Genomic DNA, 14,702 nt, shown 5'->3' on the forward strand with positions numbered 1-14,702 from the left:
TCAAAGTGTCGTGGCTTTTAGTAGAAATAAATAAAAATATAGGTAGCCAATCATTTCCCTCTCCCACAAGGTAAAAATTAAAGCTCTGTAAAAGGAGCTAGTGGCAGAGCTTTGCTCTGACAAATTATTGGTCAAAAGCTCTCCAGACTGATGAAATAAATATTTTCCCAGTGTGATCTATTTAGTGTAAATATGTCCCTAGATGTCTTTGGAATTGCAAGTTAAAGCAATTATATATATTAGTAAGAGATTTGCCTTGAGTCATTGTCTGCATGTAAAAAGAAAAGTAGTACTTGTGTCACCTTAGAGACTAACAAATTTATTTGAGCATAAGCTTTCGTGAGCTACAGCTCACTTCATCGGATGCATTTGGTGGAAGAAACAGAGGGGAGATTGATATACACACACAGAGAACATGAAACAATGGGTTTATCATACACACTGTAAGGAGAAAAGGAGTACTTGTGGCACCTTAGAGATTAACAAATTTATTAGAGCATAAGCTTTCGTGAGCTACAGCCCACTTCATCGGATGCATCTGATGTAGCTCACGAAAGCTTATGCTCTAATAAATAAATGCTCTAATAATATGCTCTAATAAATGTGTTAGTCTCTAAGGTGCCACAAGTACTCCTTTTCTTTTTGCGAATACAGACTAACACGGCTGCTACTATGAAAACTGTAAGGAGAGTGCCACCAAATGCATCCGATGAAGTGAGCTGTAGCTCACGAAAGCTTATGCTCTAATAAATTTGTTAGTCTCTAAGGTGCCACAAGTACTCCTTTTCTTTTTGTGATCACTTAAGATAAACCATCACCAGCAGCGGGGGGGGGGGGGGGGAAGAAGGAGGAAAACCTTTCATGGTGACAAGCAAGGTAGGCTATTTCCAGCAGTTAACAAGAACATCTGAGGAACAGTGGGGGGTGGGGTGGGGTGGGGTGGAGAAATACCATGGGGAAATAGTTTTACTTTGTGTAATGACTCATCCATTCCCAGTCTCTATTCAAGCCTAAGTTAATTGTATCCAGTTTGCAAATTAATTCCAATTCAGCAGTCTCTCGTTGGAGTCTGTTTTTGAAGCTTTTTTGTTGAAGGATAGCCACTCTTAGGTCTGTAATCGAGTGACCAGAGAGATTGAAGTGTTCTCCAACTGGTTTTTGAATGTTATAATTCTGGACGTCTGATTTGTGTCCATTCATTCTTTTACGTAGAGACTGTCCAGTTTGACCAATGTACATGGCAGAGGGGCATTGCTGGCACATGATGGCATAGATCACATTGGTAGATGCGCAGGTGAACGAGCCTCTGATAGTGTGGCTGATGTGATTAGGCCCTATGATGGTGTCCCCTGAATAGATATGTGGACAGAGTTGGCAATGGGCTTTGTTGCAAGGATAGGTTCCTGGGTTGGTGGTTCTGTTGTGTGGTGTGTGGTTGCTGGTGAGTATTTGCTTCAGAGTGGGGGGCTGTCTGTAGGTAAGGACTGGCCTGTCTCCCAAGATCTGTGAGAGTGATGGGTCGTCCTTCAGGATAGGCTGTAGATCCTTGATGATGCGTTGGAGAGGTTTTAGTTGGGGGCTGAAGGTGATGGCTAGTGGCGTTCTGTTATTTTCTTTGTTGGGCCAGTCCTGTAGTAGGTGACTTCTGGGTACTCTTCTGGCTCTATCAATCTGTTTCGTCACTTCAGCAGGTGGGTATTGTAGTTGTAGGAATGCATGATAGAGATCTTGTAGGTGTTTGTCTCTGTCTGAGGGGTTGGAGCAAATGCGGTTATATCGTAGAGCTTGGCTGTAGACAATGGATCGTGTGGTATGATCTGGATGAAAGCTAGAGGCATGTAGGTAGGAATAGCAGTCAGTAGGTTTCCGATATAGGGTGGTGTTTATGTGACCATCGCTTATTAGCACCGTAATGTCCAGGAAGTGGATCTCTTGTGTGGACTGGTCCAGGCTGAGGTTGATGGTGGGATGGAAATTGTTGAAATCATGGTGGAATTCCTCAAGGGCTTCTTTTCCATGGGTCCAGATTTTTCCATGTTATTTCTCCCCCCCACCCCACCCCCCGCTGTTCCTCAGATATTCTTGTTAACTGCTGGAAATAGCCTACCTTGCTGGTCACCATGAAAGGTTTTCCTCCTTCCCCCTCCCCCCCCGCTGCTGGTGATGGCTTATCTTAAGTGATCACTCTCCTTACAGTGTGTATGATAAACCCATTGTTTCATGTTCTCTGTGTGTGTATATCAATCTCCCCTCTGTTTTTTCCACCAAATGCATCCGATGAAGTGAGCTGTAGCTCACGAAAGCTTATACTCTAATAAATTTGTTAGTCTCTAAGGTGCCACAAGTACTCCTTTTCTTTTTGCGAATACAGACTAACACGGCTGCTACTCTGAAACCTGTCTGCATGTAGTAGTCTCAATTCAAGTTATTCATCCCTTTCCTTATTGCCAATATCCACAGCACTAGTCACAGCCTAGATTACACAAGAGCTTTTAGAAGGGTGCATTTTTTTAGACTTGTTTGCAGTGAACAAAGAAACAAGTCAATATGCACAGTTTAAATTGTTTCAGTCGTTAAACCGAGTATTCATGTGCTTGTAAATCCTGCAACATGTCATCTCAGAAACAAACAAACAAACAAGGAATTTTAAATTCAGTGGGACTTCTCTCACTACCCAAAGCAACTTGAAATCTGGGGTTTACTTAAGATTTATCATCTTCCCAATTAAGGCACCAGGTGTTGTTCCTTTTGAGGCAAGATATAGGTTCCCTTAAAGGTAATATACAAAGCCATTCTCAGTCCATTTAATCTTCATCAGAACTGAAATCCTCCATTTCATCCTCCAGTCTCACTAGGGTTCTTTTGTTACCAAACACTTGCAATCACTACATAGCATATGCACTAAGAGTAACTGCTTAATGGTAGGTATTAAGTCCACATATAGAGCTGAATGTTTTGGTGAAAGCTTTAGCACTGGGGAATCCTGATTCCTGGTACCAAGATGATAATTTGTTAGCTAGACCTCTTCCATAATGATTAGTGCTTTTACCGATGGTGCCACCTATGAAAGGGTCACAGGGTCTCAGCATGAACCAGGGACAAACTGTGACTGAGCCATTGCTTTCCCACTTAGATGGATCAAGTAGCATTGTAAAATTCTTCCTCCACTAAGAAATTTGAAATCTACAGAACATCTTTTACCATGAATAATACCATAAACTGCTGTTTGCTCTCTTAAGGAGCACAGCTTCTTGTCTCAAATGAACAGCAGGAAATTCAAACAATCTGCTTGAGCTACTTCAGCATAAACTTAATACTGAAACTAGGGCAGAGATTTTTTGAAAGGAGGCTAGGCAATTTGGATGCCAAATTCCCATTAATTTTATGGGAACTAGGTGTCCAAATCCTTTAGGAGTTGACAAAATATTCTGGGCTTAGTCTGTGATTCATAGCCACCTGTGCGTGAGGGGAAGTGTCTGAGGAGAAGAAAAACATAAGAAGAAGGAGAAGAAAAGCTTGCAAGAAAAATAAGTATATTTGTTTACACTTCTCCTTTCATAGTCACATAGACCCAGTTGGCCACTATACTATGAGCCATCTGCAGAGCAATTTCTGCAATATCAGGATATCTTGTCACAATGTTTGATTTTACCTGTGTAGATGGGACATACCCATGTTATAACTATCTTTAAACCTACAAAAGGTCTGTAAAAGCAGGTGGAAATGGACATGTAAAGACCAGGAGAGCCTGACTTTCCACTCAGTTACATCAGTTTTACACCAGCATAACTCAGTTGGCTTCAAGTGGCATTACCTCAGCACACAGTCCAATAGTCTAGCACTTAATGCTTCCTCTTAAACTGGTTTCAACAACACCAAGAAGCAGATATAAACAATGGACTGAGCAGAGCTGGAGCTGGTGCAGGGTCTCTATCTGGTGACATGTGCCAGCTGCCAAGGAAATGCTTGGGAACCTCTCTCCAAAGTGACAGAAGCGCCTCACTGGGGAATGCTGTAGCCTGGAACATGCAATGAATGGAGAAAAGCCCAGCTTTCCTATGGAAAAATATCCCCAGAGGGGACTGTTGGGATCTCCTGCATCACGCAGGCTGGGAAGTCTCACCCACTAGCTCCTGCATCCAGTTCACTGGCTACTGGCTGAGCTGGACCAGATCTTTCAAAAAAGATATTCAGTCTCAACTTGAAGATTTCAAATCATGGAAAAATCCAGACCCTCCCCTCCACCTTTACCATGGCATTGCCTTGCTCTTGCCTCAAGCCAGAACTTCACACAGCATCTGACAAAACATGAACCTGTTCCTGGAACATCTTGGTTTTTATAAGGTCAGTAAGAGATTTGATTCCAGGTTCAATTTAGTGGAGAATGGCAGAACAAAAACCGATGACTGGAAGTTAAAGCTCAACAAATTCAGGAGAGAAATAGAGCACAATTTAACAGTGAACATGAATAACCACTGGAACAAATTATCAAGGGAAGTACTGAATTCTCCATCTCTTAATTTTTCAACTTGAGACTGGATCTCTTTCTGGACAACATGCATCAGTGAAAAACAGGTTGTTGGACTCAGTATGGGGGTGGATGTGTGGAATTCTGTGGCCCGTCTAGATAATCTAATGGTCTCTTCTGGCCTTAAAAATCTGTGAAACATGGCGTAAAACTGGCACAGTGAGTGGAGAATTAGGCCACAGGGCTTTAGCACAGTACCATAAGACTGTTGCAGACTTGGTTTTGTCCCACCTACATAACAAGCAGTCAGTTCCATGGCAGAAATTGCTGCATAAGAAGGTCCTTCAGTTGCTGGTCCCTATTGTTTTGTCTCCAGCACCTCTTGAGAAAGTCACTGTTACACTTCTTCTAAATTCCCAAATAGAGACCTTCATTAACTAAATTAAGATTGTTTTTACAAGTGGGGAAAATTTTACCAACTGGGAAAGAACAAGATTGTTACAGAACTCAATCAAACGCAAATAGGAATTCTCAGCTAAGGTTATCAATCAATTAACACTTACCTTATACTCTGGTTATTATTTTTAGACCTTAAACTAACAATAAAGTCTGCCCTGAAAAGAAATAGGACATAACCTTGATGGCCCAGGAGCTCACCAAGGAGTGAACTGTGATTTGAGTCCTTGGTTTCCCTCTTATTCCAACAGGGAAGTGATCTCTGCCAACTCTTAACTAGGGACAGATTTCTTTCCCCTTCTACTCTGTTTTAGGACTGCTTAACTCTTGTTTCTTTTTACTGCATGTTTATTTTCTTTAGGAGAACAATTTTCTGCTGATACAGAGAATCAAGTGCTGTTGGCCTTATATCTGTTTGAGACTATTTTTGGTCTTATTCAGAGCATAATCAAGAGTTTATTCTTGCCGTAAACTGACTATTCCATTCCTTATTTATGCCTAATTACATATCTTCCAAATACTGTACTCCACTTACAATCCTCCGCATTACAGCTGCATTGCTCTTTATTCTAAGAGCAAAGGAACAAAATGAATCTCTTGGTCCTTACATTCTCCCAATTTCCTTCACCACTATAGTCTGAGCAGCAAACTAAATTAATTATTGATGCTACCATAAATAGTTTTCACATCTGTTCTAGCTGGATTCTACTTTCTCAGGTACTTCTAAAATGCTTATGTCTTTATCAGTGATGAAACCTGGTCTACTCTGGCCTTATTTCAAGAGGAAATTATTTCACTGCATTAGTGTGAAAGGCAGTCAGTCATCTACTAGATTTATCAATTTTAGGTAACTACCTAGCTTGACAGACCCTAAGGTGCATCTCCCTCCATGTGTAAACATTTTCTGTCTTAAAATATTGCCTTGATAGAGATCAGCACCCTCCCTCCCCATAGAACACGGAATACAACAATGAAATTAAGAAGCCCTGGTAACTCACCAAAAACAGTGAGCACTGGATGTATTAGTTTTATGGGCCAGTAGAATCATATAATCCTAAAGAGACTTGACCTTTTAAATCTAGGATTCCTTGAGACTTGGAGATACAATGTGGATTTAATCCATCATATGGATCTAGCAGCATAGTTTTTGTGCTTTCATAACTATCTTTCCAACTCTATAAATCCCCTAGTTACCTATCTAGTTGGACAGTCAGTAGGCAGTCATGGGATTTACAAAGTAGGATAAATAGTTATGAAAGCAGCTACTATATGCTACTTAATCATAGAAATGTAGGTCTGGAAAGGACCTCAAGAGGTCATCTAGTCCATTTCCTCCATGCTTAATGTATGTGATGGATTTTAGTGCACAAGATTTGTGGACTAAAAAGATATTTAGGTGTATTCTCGACAGCCTATTTTACTTTGGTAACTACTAATTTCGTTTGACATTGTATTAGAAAGCTATAATATTAAAAAAAACCTACCTATCTACTTCTCTTGCAAAAATATAGTCTATTAGTTGGAGCGTAGCACTGGGAGCCAGGATTCCTAACATGTTATGTGGCCTTGGGCGAAAAACTTAATCTCTCTCTACAGTTGGGTTTGTCCATCTGTAAAATGATTAATGCATTTATAAAGGTCTGAGGCATAACTGATGTGCAGTTTAGCACACTTCATGTGCAATGTAAATGATTAACAGCAATGCTTTGAGAGCCTCAGATGAAAACCATTAAAAGAATTGCAAAATAGTAAGAAATATTAAGAAAGAAAAAAAAGTTACAAATCTGCCACAAGATAAATTTAGAGGAGAAAAAAAAATCAAGAACATGATTGTTTGCATTATAGATTCCAAAAACCACATTCATATGCCTCTAGAAAGGAACCTTTAGTTGGTGTGACCTCTGGAGCCATTTGTCTTCAGGATCCTTGCTGTGAAAGTCAATGGCATTCTGAATAAGCCTCTCATCAGTGGTTTTAACATCTGAAACCTAAAGAAGAAAAACCTATATTAAGAGCCACACAAGTCTTTATACACTGCGGTAGATAAGTGGGTCCAGGAACAGCATAAAGGATCTATGGATGGGATAGAATGGGGTGGGGAAAACAAGCAACAATCTGTATGCTAGTAAAGGTAAGCAATAAAATGCAGTATTACATTATTCATGGCAGGAGAAAGATGGGGCCAAATAGGAACATAGGCAAAGGGAGTGCACAAACAAACAATTCAGTATTATTAGAGACCATGGTAGCGTGTCCATTAATAAGAAAGGTTGTGGATGACATTCTGAGCACTTTCAGATAGAAGGAAAGTTGTATACCGTAGGGATTCCTACTCATAGCAGAAGCTAATAGATGACTAAGCTGCCCACTATACGTAAGGTAAAGGTAAGCAGACTACACATCCACCACTGCCATGCAGACAATGACCACTGCACTGGAAGAGTCATGAGAGAACAAACACCATAGCAAAGCCTAGACCAATGAAGTTATTCATCCAGTACAGAAAGCACTATATATCAAAACTATGTGGATAGAAAAGTAATGGATGTAGCCACAGAGCACAAATAAAACTTCCACCACTTATAGCCAGGCAAAAAGAAAAGGAGTACTTGTGGCACCTTAGAGACTAACAAATTTATTAGAGCATAAGCTTTCGTGAGCTACAGCTCACTTAGTAATCAGCCAGTAGTAGGCAGCAAACCACTTACATGCAAGCCATCGTCTTCATGAGCAAAAGCATAGAACATAACCATCCCCCATACCAGTGGGCATAGTAGGTGCACGTGGGAAATCAACCTGATTTTATTCGGGGTGATCGTAGTCTACTATAGATTTTAAGGCCACTATCAATATGGCCACATCAACCAGCACAAATGCTATGGCCAGAATTTTTAGAAGAGCTCAGTACCCAAAATTGAGGCAAGATTTTCAAAGAATGCATCCGGACTGTCAAAGCAGGCAACAGGTGGAGAATAAGAAGCTACACAGGCCTGCCTGTCTGCACATAGTACAGCAAGAATCAGAGAAAGATCGACAGCTGAAGCAAGTATTAAGTGCAAGAGATAAGGAGCAGCCCCCATAAACACTGCAGAACTACAAGCCAAGTAACAGGCTCAGCCAAATATGTGATACAAAACTTGTAGGGCAGGCAAACTACATAGAGCATGCCAAAGCATGCTCATCATGGTGCTGTTAAGGGTGCCATAAAAAGGAAATGAGATGTTTCAACAGTTAAGCTTTTTCTGACTGGAAAATGGAATCAATGAAAATTTTCCAACCAGCTCTAACTGCTGTCTCCTATAAGAGCAAAACTGATGCTATGGCCAACACCAGGATAATCGTGAGATGCTAGCAAGGTGCCATTGCAGTATCATATTGGAAATGCACAGAGTGTGAGCTGGGAGCAATCCAGGCAACAGAACAAAACACATACCATATTAAAACAAATGATCTTGTCTGTCTCCTATTACTTTTCTTTCTGCCTCTTTACTGCTAGATATTGTCCTGGTTTGCTTTTACACAATGCTTTTTCCATGATCCATAGCTAAATATGACAGTACAGTAAAGTACCCAAATAAGTGGGCAATTAGCTAGTCCATCCATTGTTGTGACAACATACCTGGCTGCTCTACTAAGCCATTGCCTGCAGTAAGGATAACTAAGCACCACTGACGAGTGGGTATGGCTAATTTGGGAAAGACCACAGGGAGAAGATGTCTGTGACCAGTGGAACTACTAACCGTGCAAACTTGAGCTCAGATCATTAATGATTCTCTTTTCCACACAAACAATCAGCATCCTAGCTGGAAGAAGAGCACAGATAGCAGTAGTGGCTGGGGTGCTTATAACAGCATGGCAATCCAAACAGCATAGTTAAGGGACAACTACACCAAGCTTGTTCAGGGTCCATCTGGAGTAGGCCATCTGGATTACACTGGAGTTGCCTAAGACCAATGACCCAAACAATGAAGTGGGTACTAGATATCCACAAACTGAGTATATAGGGCAAATCACTTGAAATTAGGAAGCATTCATATGGGTGTTCTCAGGTAAAATACCCAACTGTTATACCAGGGTGTTGTGTACAAGTGAAAAGCCTAGTTTAATGCTCTGGGCTTATATCTAAACCACGCACTCACATGTGCTTCGGAAAGACTATGCAGTTCCCACAGATTGCAGAGGAATGCACAGCAGAAACTCAGCACCTGAGGAAGCCACATGAGTTAGCTACAGTTTCTTAAGAACTGAATACTGACTTATTGCCATCAGGCCAGCCTCTCTCTGGGCTAGCAGCAAGTGCTTTGTAACCCACCAATGATAAGAACCACTGACTCAGGTAATAAGCTGTAGCTAGGTCTATGCAGATACCTGTCTCAGCTGGTATGAACAGGAATGAATTAACACTAGTGGGGCGAGGCTCTTATTGCTGATATTTCAGATGAGGCATATTGCTGCAAATGGTAATGAAAGAGTCTACCAGCTCTCCTTATGAGAAAAGAAAAGGAGTACTGGTGGCACCTTAGAGACTAACAAATTTATTAGAGCATAAGCTTTCGTGAGCTACAGCTCACTTCATCGGATGAAATTAACAAATTAGGAAGACTCTTCATAGGTTTTCTTCTCCACAGCAGACAGAGAAACACAGCTGTTTCATTGGTAAGATGTTTTTGGTGGAACTCACTGACTCACTGCATTGACAGTTTACTGGGCAGGTAAAGCATACTTCTACATTATCTCTTTGAAAGAGGAACAGGACACAACCTCTGCCAGCATTTTTTTGTGAACTATTCTATTAATACCAATCAAATTGAGAAAATGATCAAATGAAATTGCATTTTGAGCATCATAAGCTGTGTAATGTCTATTCTGTTAAATTGAGGCCCATAATTGCTTCTCTACTGAAAAGATACAACAAAGACAGCAATCATGGCATGTCATTATCCCAGACTAGAAAACCGGCCTTTGCGGTGAGGACTTCAAAGGTTTGTGGTTCTCGAATTGCATTTGGCTGCTATTGTTGAAGCGCAGGCAATCTTGATTAGGTGTTTACACTGAAGTAAGGCGCAGTGCACAGAGAGTCTGAGTGCCTTGGTCTAGAGCCATTAAAAAACTGTACATTATGTTCCTCGCTTTGAAGTAAGAGGTTTCTAGGGAGGAAAGCAACTCATATTGAGTACAGCTGAGCAAGATTGGGCAGCTACTTCTCTCTCTCTCAAAGAAACTCATCATCAGGTTCTTAGAGAATCAGGCAGCACTGCAAAAAAGTTGATGCTTTATAAAAAGCTATATGAATTAATGAACACACATATCAGCCCATAAGCATGCATTTGTAGTATCTTTGGGTGTGTATATATAGCCCACAGATCTAATGGGCTGTGAATCTTACAGTAACTTGGAAAAAGGATCCTTCGGTATCAAACATTCAAATATCTTACTCCATAGTAAGTTTTTACAGAGATGATTTAGTAAAATTATATGAGAAGTGCACTATATTTTAATGCAACATTTTATACCCGCTATACCTCACTATTAACTGTGCTGCTAACAATTATGACAGTTCTAACTTGTTGAAAAGTGGAAAATGATCCAGTTTATATAGACAACATCCAAAGCATATATTCTGAATGCTGACACAGATATCCGAGATGCTATTTTCTGTATACTCCTCATCATTCTCTAATGCCTATTATCCATTTCTTAACTATTCTCATTTAGTCACTTCAGTTAACTGATTAACTTACCTGCCTTGACTGTCCAATTCAGTTTCAAGAACTTTAAGATGAATTAAGTTTCAGAGATCAGGTTTCAGAGTGGTAGCTGTGTTAGTCTGTATCAGCAAAAAGAACCAGGAGTATTTGTGGCACCTTAGAAACTAACACATTTATTTGGGCATAAGCTTTTGTGGGCTAAACCCCCTTCATCAGATGCATGCAGTGGAAAATACAGTAGGAAGTATAATCTATATATACACACACTGAGAACATGAAAAATGGGATTGCCATACTAACTCTAACGAGACCAATCTATTAAGGTGGGCTATTATCAGCAGGAGAGAAAAAAACTTTTGTAGTGATAATCAGGATGGCCCATTTCAAACAGTTGACAAGAAGGTGTGAATAACAGTAGGGCAAAAATTAGCATGAGGAAATAGTTTTTAGTTTGTGTAATGACTCATCCACTTCCAGTCTTTATTTAAGCCTAATTTAATGGTGTCCAGTTTGCATATTAATTCCAGTTCTGCAGTTTCTCATTGGAGTCTATTTTTGAAGTTTTTTTGTTGAAGAATTGCGATTTTTAGGTCTGAAATTGAGTGTCCAGAGAGGTTGAAGTGTTCTCCGACTGGTTTTTGAATGTTATAATTCTTGACATCTGATTTGGGTCCATTTATTCTTTTGCGTAGAGACTGTCCGGTTTGGCCAATGTACATGGCAGAGGGGCATTGCTGGCACATGATGGCATAGATCACATTGGTAGATGTGCAGGGGAATGAGCCACTGATGGTGTGGCTGATGTGATTAGGTCCTATGATGATATCCCTTGAATAGATATGTGGACAGAGTTGGCAACGGGCTTTGTTGCAAGGATAGGTTCCTGGGTTAGTGGTTCTGTTGTGTGGTGTGTGGTTGCTGGTGAGTATTTGCTTCAGGTTGGGGGTCTGTCTGTAAGCGAGGACTGGTCTATCTCCCAAGATCTGTGAGAGTAATGGGTTGTCCTTCAGGATAGGTTGTAGATCCTTGATGATGCGTTGGAGAGGTTTTAGTTGGGGGCTGAAGGTGACGGCTAGTGGCGTTCTGTTATTTTCTTTGTTGGGCCTGTCCTGTAGTAGGTGACTTCTAGGTACTCTTCTGGCTCTATCAATCTGTTTCTTCACTTCAGCAGGTGGGTACTGTAGTTTTTAGAATGCTTGATAGAGATCTTGTAGGTGTTTCAGAGAGGCACCTCTGATTCCTAGCCTGCTGACAATATTGATACTTATATTAAGGGCCTTATCGTCTGTGGCTTTGGGCCCAATGTACACCACAGTAAATAAAGAGGAACTCCACTGCAGTCAACATAGTTACACTGTCGTAAAACAGGCATAAGTGAAGACTGAATCAAGGTTTTTGTTCCTTCTGTTGTAAAAATACACCTTAACTCACACGAACAATTTAACCGGTGGTTTTTCCCTTCTTTTTCAGGGGTTTCCCTCCCATTGTTTTCAACCCTTCAAAGGCTCTGTGGTACAGCAAGATGGCTGGATGCCACTCCTTTAGAGAATGTTAGACTTGTTCATTTATTTAGCCAGTGACGATCCACTGGAAAGTAATATGGCCCTCCCAGCTTGGCTAGAAATCACTGTAATTCATAATGGCTAATTCTCCTTCCACCTATTCTGAATCTAAGATAATGAAAATCAGTATCTCTACATCATCTCTCTGACCTTAAAACAACAAATGTACCTGAGTAGATATCTGATTATCTAAACTTTTAACTCCAAATTAAAAAACAAAACAAAACTTGACACAAACTCCAGTCATTCAGTTCAAAGAGAGAATTTTCGAATCATTATCTCAGCTCAGATACATCAATACATTCTCATCCAGTACTTTTCAATCTACTGATCAACCGGAAGGGGTCTATCTTTTCCACTCCTGATACTCCACTCTCTTCATCTCACATCCCCGTAATAACCACACAAGCAATGTTTAGTTTGCACACTCACCGAGGCAAGGCCTGTTTAGAAAGCCCCAGGCACATTTTGGACATTGCTGTTATAAAAACAACAACATTCCTTAAACTGACATGGCCTCACAAACTCAATCCATCTGGGATTCATTATTTTGACATTTTTGGACCTTTTGTTTTTCAGGTGGATGTGTTTTGCAGAACTGGCTTTCTCTCTCTTGTTTTTTCCTGCATTTTAGGGTACTCAGTGATATTTTAATGCACACAAAATGCCAGATTCTGCTTTGTCACAGCCAAATAAATCCAGAGTAATTCCACTGAATCATTATTTTATCTGTGGACAGAGCCTGGCCCACAATGTCTTGTCCCAAAAGTGGATATTTTTAACTACCTCTATCTTTCTAGTCCATGCATCTCCAAAAGAAAATGCCTAACATGACAATAAATAAAAGAATGATGACTGCTCATTAGCCTAATCATGGTGGGCTCATTTACTTTGTGCCTGCCTTGTTATCCCTAATCTGTTATTTAGGGGCTCCAATTCTGCACTGTATGCTCATGCATGGAGCCCGACTGAAGTCAAAGGGAGTCTGCATAGGCACATGGCTCTGTGCACATGTGGGCACACACACACACTATTGCAGGATCAGGGCTTTAGATTGTAAATTCTTTGACATAACAGCATAGTCTCTGCACCATTGTTCAGCCGCTAGTACAATTAAGTCCCAATCCCTGATTAGGACCTCCAGGTGCTACCTCAATAATACCAATACTACTTACTAATAATATGTAATGCTAGGCATAGCCTACAAATATATTTTCAGAATTTCAAAATGGTAGATAAAAGATCAACATAAACTTTAATTAGCCTTAATCTAAATAATAATTTTTGCCATCAACTGAATTATAGATGGAAAAACAAGTGCTCTTAATATCTCTTCTAGCAAAGAGCTTGTCCACTATTCCACTGTTGTAATACATACAGCAGGTGCCCTCTAGTGTTTCCATCAGCTGTTCATTAGCCTTGTAGAATGGTACATAAATTTACTATGGAAGGTCTCACTAGCCAGCTTTGTCAATTACAGAGAAATCTGTGATATAACTCAACAGTGTAACTTTTTATGTTGTAACTTTCATTTTCGCATTAACCTATGCAGTGTAGTTGTAGCCGTGTCTGACCCAGGATATTAGAGATACAAGGTGGGTAAGGTAATATCTTTTACTAGCTTTGTGTGGCTTTCAAGCTTGTCTCTCTCACTAACAGAAGTTGGTCCAATAAAAGATATTACCTCACCCACCTTATCTTGCTAATCTTCACATTATGTAACATATGGATAGTGCTGTATTGCATTGTAGTCCAGTACATTTAACCAACATTTTCAAAACATCCCCTAATGTTGGCTGTTTCAATTTTGAGAACAGAACTTGAGAAAACTAGGCCTTTCATTTCCAAGGTATTGGAGTACCAGCAGCTTCCACTGATTTAAAATAGAATTGTAAATGCTCAGGAAACCTGAAAATCAAGCTTGAGGTATCTGTTTGGACACACAAAATCTGGCCCCTCCACAGTTAGCAGATATTCTCGGAAAAATGTGGGCCTAAACGTCACTGAGGTGGATGCGTTCACACATTTACCAGACTGCACCGTATCTATACTGTATGCAGCTTGAAAAATCAGAGAAAAGAATATAAATTGTATTTTTTGTTGTGATCAGAGCAATTGGAAAGTTGCAAATGCAAACTTTTTATACTGTTAATGGGATCAGTTTTTTTGATTCTCTCAAAATTATATCAGTGTTCTACCATTAGAAGTCGTTTTTCTTTCATGCTGCAACACTGCTGTTGTCCACACATAAGGAGACCAGTGCATACATTATTAGTAGAGCACACAATGGACAAAATCAGGTAAGCTAAGCCAAACAACTCCAGTGCAGAACAAAATGTATCAATTAAGATGTGATGAAGAATCGAATCAAATAAGATGGATAACTTTATCACTTTATTACCAAGTAAAATCAAGAGAGTTATAAAAAATAGATTTCAACATTTTGCATGAAGCTTACAAATAGTTCAGGGCTCATTACCCAAGAGATCACCTCTTCCCTTCTGATCT

At 40.1% G+C, this 14,702-nt stretch overlaps 1 protein-coding gene across 6 annotated transcripts in view; it reads right to left on the reverse strand.

Moving 5' to 3' along the window:
- The window catches only part of JHY (junctional cadherin complex regulator), a 44,554-nt gene that overhangs the window by 13,243 nt on the left and 16,609 nt on the right, over positions 1–14,702 (reverse strand). For all 6 annotated transcript variants that reach the window (XM_043500747.1, XM_043500746.1, XM_043500750.1 and 3 more), the window contains one exon: positions 6,808–6,912. In XM_043500747.1, coding sequence (XP_043356682.1) covers positions 6,808–6,912 — 105 coding nt within the window. The remainder of the gene's footprint in view (positions 1–6,807; positions 6,913–14,702) is intronic.

Source organism: Dermochelys coriacea, chromosome 22 (assembly GCF_009764565.3).
Source record: "Dermochelys coriacea isolate rDerCor1 chromosome 22, rDerCor1.pri.v4, whole genome shotgun sequence".
NCBI classification, from domain to species: Eukaryota; Metazoa; Chordata; order Testudines; family Dermochelyidae; genus Dermochelys; species Dermochelys coriacea.